Source organism: Apteryx mantelli, chromosome 18 (genome assembly GCF_036417845.1).
Source record: "Apteryx mantelli isolate bAptMan1 chromosome 18, bAptMan1.hap1, whole genome shotgun sequence".
Taxonomy (NCBI): domain Eukaryota; kingdom Metazoa; phylum Chordata; class Aves; order Apterygiformes; family Apterygidae; genus Apteryx; species Apteryx mantelli.
Window position 1 is genome coordinate 7462400 of NC_089995.1, and position 15756 is coordinate 7478155.

Below are 15756 nucleotides of genomic sequence, written 5' to 3' on the forward strand. Positions count from 1 at the left end.
ATCTGGACTAGTTATGTTCCGGGTCAGGCAAGTGAGTGGGTTGCAACCGTCTCTGGATGCAAATTTACTGTGCTGCACAGTATATCCTGTCAAAAGGTAGAAGACCATCCAGGTTTTGGTGTGTTTCTCCTCTTCACACATTTGGTGCATGTGCAGAGTGTGCAAATCACAGCACAGAAGTGGTTTTAAAACGAGTATCTATAGTCCAGAGGCTGCTGTGACTCCGCTTCCCCAGCAGAGAGAGTTTGGTTTAAAGAGGATCCCACTTTTCTCATGTAATGTTTATGACAAGTCTCCCCAAAGTCGTGCCAAATTTCTGGGCTTGCCACTGTATTTGTTTGGAGCGAGTGTCGTTGCTCACGATCCGGCTCAGAGCCGCCAGCCTCTGCCGTCGTTGATGAGCAGGTCGCATTTCTGCCGAGCGTTAAACTGCAGTAAATTGAAATGAAGGGCAAGTCGATCCACAGCGACTGCAGTAAGTGGAGTTTAATTGGGATGAATTACACGCCAGGTTTGCAGTAATCTCCATCCCACATTGCTCAGAAGCATCATCTGCTTTGGAAACGTGACTCAGAAATGTTGTTGTTTGATTCCCCCGAGCTTTTCAGAAACTTTATTTTTCCAGGAAGCAAAGATTCTTGGGGGTTTGGGGTTTTTTTTGTTGTTGTTGCTGTTGTTGTTTTCTCTTTGTTTTATGGTAATGAGAATCCTTTCCCAGAATTTCCCCTGGGGAGGGAGGCGAGCGGGCCGCGAGATGTTCCCCTACCGCCTCCTCCTCAGCTCCCTCTCGTCTCTCTGCCTTTAGCGTCCTGGCACGCTCTGACCTGGAGCGCTCGCGGCCTCCCCGAGCCAAGGAGCTCGCGGCGCCGAGGTGGCCGGCGCGGAGCTAGCTGCTGTTTGTCGGCCGGAGCTGCGGCCGCGGATTTACAACCTCGCGCTCTCCCTTCGCCTGTCTCCAGGCGCATCCGCCGCCGTGCCGGCGGTGCTCGTCCCGGCCAGCCCTATGGAAACTGCACCAAAATTTTGGGTGGAAGTGGGGAGAGGGGAGCAAGGGGCGCCGTTTGGTTGTGCGAAGCAGGAATCCAGGCAGGTTCAGTGTCTAACTTGAATTTGGAAAGGAACGGACCTCAAATCCATGGCGCTTGTAAGGCGCGGGAGCTGCAAACGGGACGTCCCGAGCCGGGCCGAAGGTTTCTCCTCAGGAGAGAGGCTTTCTTAACAGATGCTGATCTCTTGAAAGGCAAAAAAAAAAAAAAAAAAAAAAAAGCACAGCTTACAGATGTCTGTTGGTGGGAGGAAGAGGAAAGCGTTGGGCGTGTAGCCAAAGAGCTCAGAAACTCGCCGTCGCCGTAGCTCTGCCCCGCGCGCTCTGTTGCCTCTGAGCCTCGGCTGGTCCCCGCTGAGCGGCACTTTGCTGGTGGGGCTGAGAAGCCCTCGCGCCGGTGGCCTCCCGGCTGTGGGCGCTCGGGTGTCTGCTGCTGAGCGCCCCAGCTTGCAGTCCCTCCTGCGTGGAAGGACCAGAGCGTTTTCTGCTGGGCTTGCACGGCGTTGCGGGCGCGGGCAGGGTCGGGAGGGTGAGAGGCGCCGAGCTGGAGGCGGTGTGGTGGTGGAAGCTGGGCGCCGGGGCACTCCGCGGCACGTCCCCCGGAGCTCGTAGCCCACGCCGCTCGGTGCAGCCTGCCTTTCATGCTCGCGCTGGAGCAGGCGGTCTCGAGCTGTCGCGTGTCCTGGCTGGGGATCGCCGTGGAGGAAAGACCCGACCATTCTTTGGGGGACGCACGGGTGAATAAGCACGGTGGTGGCAGGCGAGGTTTTCTAGGGAACTGATAAGAAGTGGTAAGAAGTGATAAGAGCTCACAGGCTCATGTGCATGCTGTCACCCGGACACGGTGAGAGAGATGCGCGAGATAAGCGGTGAGGTCTCCGGTTTGTTCTGAAAGCGTGATTTGGGGCTCCTGAAATGCTTCTCGTCGGAAGTGAGAAGTGCGGGTGACTTTTCTGGTCGAAGGGCCGTACGCAGGGCGGATGGTCTGTGGCCGCATGCAGCCGCGTTGAACACAGCGCTCGCTGTGCGGTGCCAGAGCGCTGTGTGCGGCTCCCCCGGTCAGCCCGAGTCGCTGCGTTTGGTGGAGGGCAGGAGAGGACCGGAAGGCTACTGGGGTGGTTCACTTCTGGCCAGGCAGAGCCCTGAGCGTAGTAAGTCCTCCCGAAGGCACCCTCGGCTGCCCTGACCTCGCAGTGCGGTGCCCGCAGCCCCCAGGCCTGGCAGAGGGTGGCAGGGCTGCCCCATGGGCTCGGCGTCCATCCGTCCATCCTCGCTCTCCAGCAGCACCAGGGAAGCCATTCTTGGGCCGAGCTGTGCAGAGCTCAGTACCCCGTTGACGTAGGCATGCCTGGCATCACGTATCGGGTGGTAATTCAGCTCTTCAGTGATTGCAACAGTGCTATCCGTGGCCTCCCTTCTCCTCTAATGATGGAGAGGTCCCTGGGTGTTTCAGCATCTCTGACTTTAATGAAGAGTGAAAATGGTGAGGTGCTGCCTAGCTGGAGAGGCCAGTCTAGCCTACACTGCCGTTTGCTAGGCCAAGGCAGGGGATGGGTTCTCCCTCTCATGCTGTGGAAGACTAAGCTGATGTTAATTAGTGACCTCTTGGTGCCCCTGTGAGTCGGATCAGGTTAAAGCCTCTCCTCCCGTCAGAGCTGGGGAAACTGTGGTTTTGGGTAGCAATGCGGCAAGGCTGGGCTCGGGCAGCGAGGCGGGAATCGCCCGGGGCTCGGTACTCTGTGGCTGCCAGCTCTGCGCTTGGTCCTCCGTGCGTCACGGCGGCGTGCGGCCAACCCCTGCTGTACTCCCTGGCTCAGCGCCTCTGGGTTTTGAGACCATCTGTGCTGCTGGGGTCGATGGGGACCACAGCCTGAGGCTGATGGTGCCCCGGCTCAGCAAGGTGCTGTAATCCAAGCTTCTTGTCCCATCACAGCAGTCCCCAGTGTGATCTCTGTCTGCCCCATGCCCAGAGATCAGGCCATGTCCGTCTGTCCCTTCTCAGGTGTATCTGTCCCTGTTTCACCATCCCTTTCCCTGTGCTCTGGATGTGACTGTCTGGTTGTGCAGTTCCTAGGGTAGGACACAGAGCCTTGGTTACCCCATTCTCGGAGTCCTTCAGGCCCTGTTTAGATCCTTTGCAGACCTTCCCCTGAGCTCAGACAGGGATATTATTCCTATTTGCAGGCAGGCCACAGAGCAGCCAAATGTTTTGCACAACATTTGCATATGAACAGTCTGTGGCAGAACAAGGGGATCTACTCCACTCTCGCACATCCCCAGCTAGTGTCTGCACTGCAAGGCTGTCCTCTGCTTACTCTCCAAGTCCCCTCCTTTCACCTTGTCTCACCTTCTTCTGTGCGTTTAGGAACTTAAGACTTTCATCTTCACAGGAGTTTCAGGCCATTCACTAACTCTCCTTTCCTTCTCCCTTTATCTCTTAGTGGATATTCGTGAAATCAAAGAGATTCGTCCAGGAAAGAATTCACGTGACTTTGACCGGTACCAGGAGGATCCATGTTTCCGACCAGACCAGTCGCACTGTTTCGTTGTCCTCTATGGCATGGAATTCAGGCTGAAGACCCTCAGCTTGCAAGGTAAAGCACTTGCTCACGGCCCCGTGGCTGTGCCAGCGAGGGCAGAACAGGCCATCGTCACCACAGTACCCGAACTTCGATTGCATCCTTCCAGGAGTGAGGGAAGCATATCCCTGGGCAGATGTTTTCAGCATGCTCAAGGGTTGTCTTTGGAAGAAGTGACACTGTTTCACTGATGCTCATGCTGATCTAGTTAAGCCAGTTAACTCACCTGGTAAAACCAAAAGCTCAAAACCCTCTAGTTCAAATGTGTGCTTGAAATAAATTGTGTCATCTCAGCTCGGCATGATAGCGTTCATCAGCTGAGTTGTGGTAACCGGCTGTGCACATGAAGTGGTAAAAGCCCACTTGTTTCTACTTTGCAATTCTGAGCAAGAAAACACTGCCAGTTACTGCTGGTGACAAATGGTAACTCTCAAAGTTGCGGTAACTCTGATGTGTTGTTTCAGTTTTCCTGAACATCTTGTTGGTTGACTTAGGCTGGACTGGGAGCAGCCAGTCTTGCGTTCTGCTGTTGATGAGCAGAGGTCTGTGCTGTTGAGTTACCTCCTGTCTGGGATGGGTGGAAGACTGGTTCATAATCACTTGCTGTAGTTCAGCTGATGGATAATAACTTGTTCCACTAACAGTGCTCAATCTTGTGTCTTGTTTAAACAAACCCTGATGGAGGCAGTCACACTGAATGTCCATGGCAAATCTGCCTAATGCTTGCTGCAGCACACAGGGATAGCGATAGCACTTCTGCCTTTGGAAAGGATGCAGCTGGTAACGGAGAGATTAAGGGGGAGTTGGCACACATTCCCAAGGAGTTCCTGACCTGTCACCCAGGGCAGCCTGAGCATTACTCCTTGGGGACAAGGATAACACCCTAGTGCTCAGGAGCTGAATGGTGCAAAGTGTGAAATGTGGAGGGGATGGCGTCCAGCCAGCTGTGTGTGTCCTGGGGGACATCTGCAGAAGCTCAGCAGGGAGAGGAGCCAACTGGAGAAACTCTGCAAGGAGAGTTCCCGTCTGACAGCAGCTCCCTCCCGTGGGATGGGGGAGCGGATCCCCGGCATTGGGGGTAGCCTCAAGAGGTTTGGGATAGTGAACGTCTATGTCCCTTCCTCTCATTTCTCCTCTTTCTTCTTTCCACAGCCACCTCCGAGGACGAGGTCAACATGTGGATCAAAGGGCTGAACTGGCTGGTGGCAGACACTTTAAAGGCTGCCACCCCGCTGCAGATTGAAAGGTGAGAAACTTGTCCGTGTGCGGGGGAGTGAGAGGCCCAGGCTAAGGGAACCGAGCAGGCAGCTTCTCAGCAGGGTCCTTCTGCCCTTGTTCTGGGCTTGGATTTTTATCCCAGTGAGCCTCCACTCACTCTCAGGCAGAGATAGTTTCGCTGGGGTGCAGGTTGCCTGCGTGAAAATACGGCAGGCTGCCCTGGAAGGGGAACAGAGCCAGGTTTTCTGGTGGGAAGGGGGGCTGTGTGAGCAGGTGGTGAGACATCAAGCATCTTCTGGCCGTAACAGTGAGCAGAATGGACCTGTTGTTGAGAAGTTAAGGCTAAGTGTGTGCGTGTTTGTGCCTTTCCTTTTAGATGGCTCCGGAAGCAGTTTTACTCGCTGGATCGTAACCGGGAAGACAGGTAAAAAGAGAGAGAAACTCTCACTTGCACAGACTTAAAGAAGCAAGGCCCGTTTTACCTGGTGCCAAAGCCTCAATATTTAAGAGGGCCTAGAAACACCTTTAAAAGTGCCCCCTCCCCCCAGCATAACATATTTGTGGCCCATTCTGACTGTACTGAGCTGCAAAGTCTTCCAGCTACGGCTGTCGCGTGCGCAGAGCTGTCCTGCCCTTGTCCCGGGTACGGAGAGTCATGGCGAGACTTGCCTACCTGGACTCCGGTGCTGAATAAGACCCCTGGTTTGTACTGCTTCCAGGTGAGGGTTTGAGCTAGAAAGGTTTCCCTTTGACTTAAAAATCCAAAGCAGAGGCTTCTTTTGAGTTTTTTATATTTTTAGTTTTCATTTCCAAGAAACCTTAACCGAATCCTTTCCTGGCTGGTTTTCACTGAATTAAAACATCAAAACAATCATCATCATTGTTTCCCTGACCTGTTTCTCTGCTGTTTGGACCCAGTAACACCTTGAGACCCAGTAGCTTTGAAGCACCTTCACGCCCCAACTGGCATCACCAAAGGAAACAAATATGAAAGAGCCAACAGACAGCTCTGGCCACCCGGTTTGCGGCTAAACTGGATTGTGCCTGTTACTCGCCACCCCATGCCACCCCGTTTGCTTTATTCTCCTCCTCTGAGGTCTGTGAAGCTGTGGATCTTTGCACTGCTTGATTTCTAGGTTGGTGGGTTGCAGCAGGGCCACTGCCCATGGGGTTCTTGGGTGAATATCTAGTGATATCCTAGTAGATGAAATGTCATGCTTGGACCCATCACGAGGAGAATCAGGTCAATCCAGGGGGAGATCGGGGAAGGGGACATAGGCCCTGTTGTGGAGCTGACTTTCAGCTCCCTGCTTGCGCTCCCCCTGCTCCTGCGGTCTGCTTTGCCTACGGCACGTGGTGGCGGGCAGTCTTCTGCTCTCAAGGTGCTGTTGTTTGCCTCCTTTTGTCACTGGGACACGATTTTCCCCTGTGATGTTAACCGAGCGTGTTAACCTTTTGGTATTGATTTCCATGCTTCTCAGCTCCCCCGAGAGGGCAGGCCCGCTCGGGAGAGGGGAGAGCAGAGGGAAGAGCTGGAGACGTCGCGGATACAGCAGCACATGCCCTCCGGTGACGCTGGAGCACCTGGGCTCCATCTGCTCCCTTTATTTGCCTAGGCTGGGCTTACTGCCCTGGCAACGGAGCACCTGGCGGATCGCTGTATTCCAAAGGACCTTCCATTTTGCCTCTTCCCTGGTATTAATCTAGCAGTGCTAACGATTTCCACGTTTCGCCCTGAGCCCTGGAGTGCTCCAGGTCCTTGCAGGAAGCTCCTGCCCAGAACCTTTTCGTAGCTGCGCTCGTGAACCTGGCTCTCCGCGGCGGGGACTCGTGGCTGGGGGAACCATGGGCAAGTTTGCACCGCGGTCAGACAGGTCTGTCCTGCGGATAAGCCGGCCAAAGTAACAGCTCGGTAGTCAGCCAGGAGCGGTGAAGAGAGCCGGTCCTCTCGTCCTGCTTTGCTTCGTATTGCCGTGTTTCTGCCTCCCTTCCAGACTTTGCGTGCTGCCCCATGCCAGCCAGGACAGACAGAAAAGCCTGCTGTGGGGCAGCCTGGGGTTAAATTAAACCTGCCCAAAACTCGGAGCAGAGCAGAGTGGGAGAGGAAGTGTTTTGCATTGTGGAAATCTCTGTGCATTGGGTATTTTCACCTAAGAAATGCCCTTGGGAATCCTCGTTGGGATTTCCCCTTGGGAACTGCTGGGGCCTCATCTCTCCTGCTCTCTTCCCAGGGGAGCTTGAGTTTAAATTTACCGGAGAGGTGTCTGGAGGTGTTAGGTGGTGTGTGATGATGTGCAGAGGCTGTGCAGACCTCTCTAGACGAAGGCCCCATCTGTCCTGCTTAGCTGTAAGCAAAGAACTGACGTGGCCAAAATTAGGATCCGATTTCCCTTGTCGGTGGAGAGGGAGTGTTTTGGAGGGGCCCCTCTCCTTCCCGTTGCCTGTAGAGGCATGTGGGTGGCTGTGATCAAGGCTTGAATGAACATGGGCTTTATGTCCACTCCAGAGCTGCCTCCGAGTGCCAGAAATCGGACGCCGTGACCCACCCAGTCCCTCCCAGGTTCGCCCGCGCAGTGATTTGCGCCGCGGCGTGGTGAGAGCGGGCCTTGGTGCATTGGGGTTTTGCGGAGGAGGGGTTAGTCCTCGCCGAGGTAGGAAGGGAGCGAGAGTGGGGCCTTTAATGTGTTGCAGCTGCTCCGCATATGCCAGACGCCTTTCGAATCAAGGCTGGGTTTTCCTGCGTCGTAACGCTCGGCGCTGGTTGCCTTCGACGGCCGGGCGCGAGGGGGAAGCGAGCAGGAGCGCAGCTCGTTGGCTCCTTTAGGCAGAGCCCGCGTTCCCCCGCGGGCGGATCCAGCTCGGTCTGTAGGAGGTGACCTGTCCCATCGCTCCGGATGGGAACGCCGGTTCATGCGTCACGGACCCCCTGTGTCCGAAAATCAGATTTCTGCGTGTTCGGCAGTGGAGGAGGCTGAGGCGGGTGCGGGAATGGCTGCGTGAGGGTTTGGAGCATGACTGCGAGAGAAGGGGGAAAAGTTGGTCCTTATTTTTTCTCATCCGGTTAGAGAGTAAAGCTACTGAAATGCCTTTATGGCAGGGCAAAAGAGACTGAATGTGCAGGCTCGTCTGCCTGAGGTAGGTTCAGCAGAGCTGACAGCCAGCCTGGTGTGTTTCTCCTGTTGTTTTCTTATTTTTATATCACCTTTCTATTAGCATTTGGAGTTAAGGCAGCAAAATACAGTGTATTCCCTAGCTGCCAGTCAAGGGGAGAGGATTAAATGCAAACCATTTAACTGACAGAACTGCTGTTCCAGCCCAAAGTGCAAAAAGTGCAAAATATAAATGCCACAGCATAGAGAGGGAACACGGAAAGATTTTAGGTCTCTCTGTTTTACAAGCAACCGTGTGTTTCCTGTGAAACAGGGGCAGAAGTTAAGGGCTCTTGGATGAAATCTTCGCCCTTACGAGGCGTTTCAGCATTCACTTCGGTGTCACTGGGGCTTTTTGCTTTTGCTTTGGAGCCTGGAAATGGATTTGAAAAGGGAATAGTGAGTTGTGATTTAAAAAAAAAACAAAAAAAACGCTTCTCTTACAAATCATCAGCAACCTTGGTGCTTGCCAGAATAGCAGGTTTTTGGAAGCGGCAGGCGCTATTCCCCATTCCTGCCCTGTGCGGGGTCCAAGTCCGGCCGAGCCCCGTGCTTTGGTGGGGCTTGTCGCCGGCGTTGGCGGGCGCCGCGCGCCTACCGCACCGGCACACACACAGGTGTGGGCTGTTTTCCCTGGCTGCTAGGCCTCCGGGTGTTTGTTTTTTCAAGGGAAGTTAGGTGGAAGGAGGATAACAGGATGCTATTCTTTTCCAAACTGCTCCAGAGGAAAGTGTTTCACCTCGGGCTCGGAAAGCTGCCCGTGCCCGGGAGCAGAAGTACAGCGGGGGGGGGGGCCGGGATGTGGGGAACGTTTCCATCCCCTCCGAGATGGCTGGATCTGTCCTTCGGCCTGTTTGCCATGAGACCTTTAAAAAAAAAAAAAAAAAAAAAACCTTCCGTAGAAGGGGTTAGTTTATTTTTTTACTTTCTCGTCTTAAAATAGTAGCAAGCTGTTTAGCCAAGGTCTTGAGCACTTTAATATTATTAATAACACAGTAAATAAAATCATTCCGTTCCCTGCCCTCCTACCAGAAGCAGAGAGGGAAATGCTGACCATAGCTTTTGGAGGGATTGCTGTTTTCCACTTCTTAGTGCCGTCACGTCGACCAGCAGCGCGTGGCACACCACCTCCCTCGGGCTGCAGACCTCTCTTTCCCAGCGCTTACCGGCCCCTGTGAGAACGTGACAGCAGGGTCATGGTTCGAGGCCGTTGTGAAGCTGCAGCAGAACGTGGCCTGGGAGCTGCCCCCGCCCCAGCTCGGCGTGGGAGATGCCGTCTCTGCCGTTCTTGTGTCACCAGCCGAGTCCCCTGGCACCGCAGGGCTGATCCCAGCCTGCCTGGCTTGTGACATGCTGCTCCTGAAGCACGGCTCCTGCACCGTGCTCGTTTCTGTTCCTGTTAATGTCCAAGCCTCGTACATCTGCAGAGCTCAGTCCTTCCTTGGGCTGTGAAACAGCCCGGTGAAACTGGAGTGAGTTGTGCAGTGCTCTGCGCTGGCTCCAGGGATTCCCTCGCATGATCCGCACCTAGCGGAGTGCGCGGAGCCGGGAGGAGAAGGGCTGGCTGCAGCCGCTGCGGTCACCGCCGAGGTCTCTCCCCGTGAGTGCGAGCTGCCCGGCTGGTCCAGGTGGGGCGCCGAATTTGGTGCCCGTTGCATTTTCCCTGGCGCATGTCTAGCCCATGTGGCGTGAGCTGGCATGGTGGTGCTCTGCCCCCGTCTCCTCCTGTTGGGGTTATGCTGCAATGCCGTGGGGTTCCCACACCCCGGGCACTTCTCCCCCAGCCCCGTTTCCTTCCTTCTCCAGACCGTGGCCTCTCTGGGAAGAAAACCCTGTAGGCCAGGGCAGAGACAGGAGCTGAAGAAGTGGGTAGAAGCACTGAGATAGTTGTCCCAGCTGGTCTTTTGGGGGCCCTGGGCGTCTGTCAGGGATCCCACAAGAGCTGTTGCACGCTACGGTCCTTGACATGTGAGGGCATGTCCCATAAGCCACCTTCTCCCTGCTTTGCAATCCTGTCTCGTTCCCCCGTGTCACTCGCTTTCCCCGTCACCCAGGGCCCCGGCAGCCGCATGCTCTTGCTCGGACCTGCCCGCTCTCCGGACCGCCCAGCAGCCTGCAAATAGCTGTGCAAAACAGTGGTTCATCCGTTGGAGGAGGTGCAAGGCAGGCTCTCCTTCCCGAAAAGCTTTGCCTGAGCCGCAAGGGGCGACTCTTTCTGCTGGGGAGGAAAATACTTGAGCTGTTGCTCATGCTGAGACTGTTGCTGGCTTTGTAGCTCACGTAACCATGCAGAGAGGCAGGAGAGGCTGGGACCATGTGCCAACCCTTTTTTTTTTTTGGTCCCGTTGGTGAGTAGAAGCAAGTTGCCTGAATGGTCCCAAAGTGGCTGGGTGCCGGCACAGGAGGTGGCACGGGAGCCAGAGCCAGGCTCCTCTTCCGGGCTCCCGACACGGGAGCCCTCGCCGTGCTGCGGCGCGGTGGTGTGAACGTGACGGCATCCCGTTCCCCTGCGCGGACGGCGCGGCTTGGCGGTAGAGCGGTGCTCTGTGCCAGCCGCTGCCGGGGGGCCTCATCTCCGCAGTGCCTGGCACCGGTTTCTCTCTCTCTTTGGGGTTCCCTGCATCCCTCCTCCTCCTCCTCAGTTAAAACTGATGCGCACCGCGTCATCCGTGGTGTGCTTATTTGGGCCCAGGGCTGTGAGGGTCCTGGTGTCAGACCCCCCGTGTCCTCTGCAGGAGGGGGCAGCAGCCTGCAGAGTCCTGGACTCCCGTCGGGGCAGGGGCAAAAGCAGCATCTGTGGTTGCTGGGGCGGACTCGGAGGCCTAGTTTTTAAGGTGGGGGTTGCCAGGAGGTTATTGCATGCAGACGTCTCAGCTGTTTAAAGCCTACGGTCAGGAGGCATCCCCGTACTTCCTCCCACCGAGTGCAGCTGGACAAGATGTGGCCAGGCTGTGTCTGTGGCTGGAGATGCTGAAAACAGGGTTTTTTATCTCTTTAGGATAAAATTAGCCTGGCCCAAACTGCTTGCAAAGTCTGCCCACTTCCAGCTCCCTCCCCATGTCAGAAAATGGGTTTTGGAAAGGATTCAGTCACCCAGCTTCCACGCTGGGGCCCAAATACCTTAAAAAAGCTGGTGCTCCCAGCTCTGCTCCCCACGCAGGACATGGGTACAACATGTATCTAAGCGGGAAATGTTCTGTTTTGCCCTGGGTCGCAGCGACTGTGTCCTTCCGGGGATGCGCGTCCGTCCTCGTGTTTCACCGCCGATGCCGCTTGGGGCATGGCTGCTCTTCGCGCGCAGTGCCCACGCGCCGGGGGAGACCTTTCAGTCCCACAGCTCCTGAACGTTTGCCCTCTTTCCCCTGCCGAGCCAGGATTTCTGCCAAGGACCTGAAGAGCATGCTGTCTCAGGTCAACTACCGGGTCCCCAACATGAGGTTCCTGCGGGAGAGACTGACGGTGAGTCTGCAGCCCCTTCCCTCTCCTCATTTGCGCCGGGGGCCCTCGGCAGCCTGCCGCCTGCGTTGAAGCAGAAGCTCGCGGTGCCTGAACTCCCACGGCGCGCCTGCGCGCTGCGGAGGCTCCCAGCCTCTCCTGGGAGGGCCCCCCCCCACCGCCGTCTCCGAAGAGGTGCCAGCTCCCACTGGGCGCCGCACCCCGGCCCGCCTGCGGCCGGCACCCCTTGCTCCCGCGCCCGCCTCCCCCGCTCCTGCCCGCGGGGCGCCCGGGCCCCCAGCGGAGCCTTGAGGACGGTAAGGGGCAGAGGTGGGAGCGACTGAGCAACGTCCGCACGAGGTTGAAGGAGGAGTGGGGAGCAGAGCTGAGAAACTCTGCCGCTTCCGACCCTCCCCGAGTTACCGGCGGGCCTTGCTCTTCGCACACTGCTGCAAACGTCTCTGCTCGCCTGGGGTTCGGTTTTCCTGAGGAAGATCCCGCTGCTCCCGCCAGCCTTGCCAGGGACCCCTGCCCCGTACGAGGGGCAAAGGGGCAGGGAAGTGCATGCGAGTCGGATCCTGCCGGGGTCTCTTAGCGGGGCTGAGGGCAGGGGCTCCTGTACCAACAGGCGTTTTACAGCCCCACTCGCAGGTGGGTAGTTTTGTGTGTATCTAACGCAGGGTGTATGCGTTGCAAAGTCAACATTTCTGGCCTCAGGCGCCAGGGTCATCTCTGTCAGTCACTTCCACCAGCAATAAACTCCAGGGCCAAAGGTCATTACATACCAAGGAGAGCATATGCTTCATGTGTTGCAGACTGCAGGCGCTTCAAATATTCGCTGCAAATGAAAAATAAAATGATCCTTTCGTAACTATTCGTGTAAGCTGCAATGCTCTTATGACCAGCACGGTGATGCCTCTATGTGGGTGAGCTTGGGGAATGCTGGTAGCATGGGTTTAGGATGTGCTCGTGTCCCTGGGCACTGCTGTGGTCCCCTTGTTCCCAGCAGAGAGGTATGAAGGTGGAGGCAAAGCCAGGCCAAGGTTTGGGCTTTCTCTCCTTTTCCCCCTCTGCGGGAGCATCTCCAGTCCTGCCATGGGCGATCCGGAGGGCAGGTGGGACTCCGCAGCCACAAGCTCTGCAGGTCTCCTGCAGAGCTGCCTGTGGACCCTGTAAAACCTCTGCTCTTCTTGGCCGTAGGATGTGGAGCAGAGGAACGGGGATATAACGTACGGGCAGTTTGCACAGCTGTACCGCAGCCTGATGTTCAGCGCCCAAAAAATGGTAAGAGCTGAATTCTCCAGGGCAGGGGTGGGGAAGGAGAGCTGTGTTCATTACTGAGCATTTTCTATTAATTGCCTTTTTTACGCTGCCTCCCTCAACTAATAGCTTGTTTCCTACCTCTGGGCCAGGGAAGGCAGGGAGTAGATACGTTTTTGCTGTAGCCTGATTAGCACAGTGCTTTGAGGGCTGCGTGAGCAGTAGCTGTAAGGTTAGCAAAGCAGGGCAGAGCCCTGCCGTCCCAGCTCGCGTCGGAGCCAGGCTGGAGCACCTCGCAACCCAGCGTCCGTCCCCCGGGTCCGCGCCTGACACCGCTGTGAACGGTGGCGCAAGGAGCAGGGCAGAGAGGAGGGAGGGCCAGACGCCTACGGCTGCTCCAGGGGAGGTGGGAGCTGGCCGTGATTGCCTTCATACAGCACCAAGGCCCGGTGTCCAGGGGGAGAGATCTGCCTGCAGCGAGCTGAAAGGGTCTAGGAGATCAGGGCCGTAGAAAGAGCTGTTCTACTACCCCGTCACCTTCTTGATCAAGTTGTGCTTTCACATACAGTACATTGGCGACACTGATGCAAACTTGACGCTTGTGCTTTTTCTTTTGCAGATGGACGTCCCGTTCCTAGAAAGGTGGTTAATTCTCTCTGTTCGCTGGGGAAGGGGCAGAGCTGTTTCCTTTCGCTCCCTAGCATGTTGCGGTGTCTGCAGCAGCCTGTCTGGCATGCTGCACGCCTCTTGCTTGTCACAGCGCTGCTTGTGGTTTTGCATTTCCTGAAGCAGCATTTGCATTGTAGGCACTTCAGGTCGGGTCAGTAAGGGACTCCCTTTCTCCCAGGCATTTGACTGAGACCTAGCTCAGGTCAGCTGCATCCAAAAAACTGTCAGTTGTTTTATGTGAAATAAATCAGACATTGAGCTGCTTCCCCAAAGTTACTTCATAACTGGTGCTAGTTGGCCGCTACGCCAGGGACCGCGCAGGGCAGCAGCAGTGACTCGCCGCTGGCCCCGCTCCGGGTTGTGCCTGCGGTGCCACTGCCATCTGTGCCTGTCCCTGACCCCTGCGCATCTCGGCTGTGATAAAAAGAGCCTCACTTTAGACCTGGAAGCTAAAGAGCGAAAGACTTATTAAATTGTCCAGGTAATTTCCCATGGTTCCCTCTCTTTTTTTTCATGTAATCATAGAAAAGAGAGTTGGAAAGGACCATCTGGTTCATCCTTGTGCCCAAGGCAGTCAGCACTGCTCAGTCCATTTTTTTTTCTCCTGTTAGTCCCCAGCCTGGCCCTTGGCTGTCCACTGCGGCCAGGTACTCCCAGGGACAAGTAGTCTTTTGAGATAATCAGCAGCAAAAAGTCCTTCCTTCATTCCCAGCAGCTCCTTGAGTCCGTGTGCTCTGAATATCCGTAGGTCTGTCCTGTCCGCAGCCAGCCCTTGACTGCCTCGCACCTATTTAGTTCTTTTCCCTTTTGTACAACTCAGTCCCTCTGGCTTCCTGATTATTTTTGCTGCTCTCCACTGGAGTTTCATGCTGTCCTACCCTTGGTGGTGTGACTCCTGGACTGCTGGAGGTGCCCCTCTCTCTGGGATGTGGACACGTAAGCTCAGCTGCTGGGCGTTTGCCATCCCGCCTTTGTGGCGCTCTGTGTGCATCCCCGTCCATTCTCGCGGTGTTGCCTGCGGGGGGAGATGGTGTGCGTCACCTGCACGTGCCATGCTGTTTGCCGGTGGCCGCTCCTGTGGTCCCGGCGGCTGTTCTTAGTGACGTGTTGTGACACTGCTTGAAGCTTCTCTCTCTGCTCTCAGGGGTGGAGAAAGGTCTGAACACTTCAGGGTGTCGCTGCTGGACTTCCAGAAGTTCTTGCTGGAGTGCCAGATGGTGAGCTGTGGGGCCGGGGCAGGCCGTCATATCCACAGGGATCCTGCGCTCGGCGGGTGGCTTTGACCTGCAGCTGGAATGATCAGGCCATGGGGAGCTTTGCCTGGCCCAGGGCCACCACTGGAGAGCACCTTGCCTGGGCCAGAAATGGGTAAAGGAGAGCACTGATAAGCGTGGCCTCAGCCAGGCGCCCTTGTCGGAGAGGAGTTGGAGAGCAGAAGATCCCTGCAAGGCCTGAGCAAGGCAGAGGCTCCAGGAGGGAAGAACTGGGGAGCAGAGGTTTACTGAAACCCCGAGATTGTGGCTGATACTGAAGGGCTGCAGGAGCCAAAGTCCCTGGCCTGTCCCATCTCCCTGGCAGGAGCGTCTGCCCAGGAGACCTCAGCAGACCTAAGAAGCAGCCGACTGATTTGGTTGCTGAACTTGCCTTTTAGAAGGAACCTTTCCCTGGCTTTCAGAAAGCCCAGCGCACACATTCGCACACGCTTGCGGGCACAAACGGCACGTGTGCAGGCGGCGCGCACCCTTTCCGCAGCCTCTGGCCAGGCTCCGTCACCCGCCAGCCTCGCTCGGCGCAAGGCCGGGTGCGCAGGGAGAGCGGTGCCCAGCGCCTCCTGCTTCATGCCGGGTGCCCCGTCTCCCGCAGCTGCCTCCCAACTGCCTCATCCGCAGCGAGTAGAAAATTAACCAGCAGCGAGACGCAGCCATTTTGATGACCTAACGAAAGACGTGCCGGGAGAGGAATAAACAAAAGGAAGCCGAGCTGGCTTCTGCTGCAGTGGGGGCTGGCGTGGCAGATGTGTGCAGCAGCGCTAGGAGAGAGAAAAAGAGGTGAAACCGAGAAAACGAAGACCACTTAAGAATGGGTCGGGTTTCTGCAGTTGCTTGCTAGCCAGTGCTTGTGCTGATAGTTGAATCCCCAGGCAGGGATGGCCTTACATTAAGAACTGCCTCCTTAATGGCTAAAGCTTCTAGCTGGATGTGCCGCATGCGGTTTTGAATAACACTTTCTGAAATTGCTTTTTTTTTTTATGTCTCTTTGTGGGTTTGCAGGAGCTCTGGGCTACAGATATCCTTCAGGTGCAGGAATTCATGTTCAGCTTTCTGAGAGACCCTTTGAGAGAGATTGACGAGCCATATTTCTCCCTGGATGAAGTAAGACACCTTGAATGCTAGCATGTGCG

At 56.1% G+C, this 15756-nt stretch overlaps 1 protein-coding gene across 4 annotated transcripts in view; it reads left to right on the forward strand.

Moving 5' to 3' along the window:
• PLCG1 (phospholipase C gamma 1) overlaps positions 1-15756 on the forward strand; it is a 58138-nt gene that overhangs the window by 23172 nt on the left and 19210 nt on the right. For all 4 annotated transcript variants that reach the window (XM_067307451.1, XM_067307448.1, XM_067307450.1 and 1 more), the window contains exons 2-9: positions 3487-3639; positions 4777-4870; positions 5219-5266; positions 11366-11450; positions 12627-12710; positions 13306-13328; positions 14500-14572; positions 15626-15727. In XM_067307451.1, coding sequence (XP_067163552.1) covers positions 3487-3639; positions 4777-4870; positions 5219-5266; positions 11366-11450; positions 12627-12710; positions 13306-13328; positions 14500-14572; positions 15626-15727 — 662 coding nt within the window. The remainder of the gene's footprint in view (positions 1-3486; positions 3640-4776; positions 4871-5218; positions 5267-11365; positions 11451-12626; positions 12711-13305; positions 13329-14499; positions 14573-15625; positions 15728-15756) is intronic.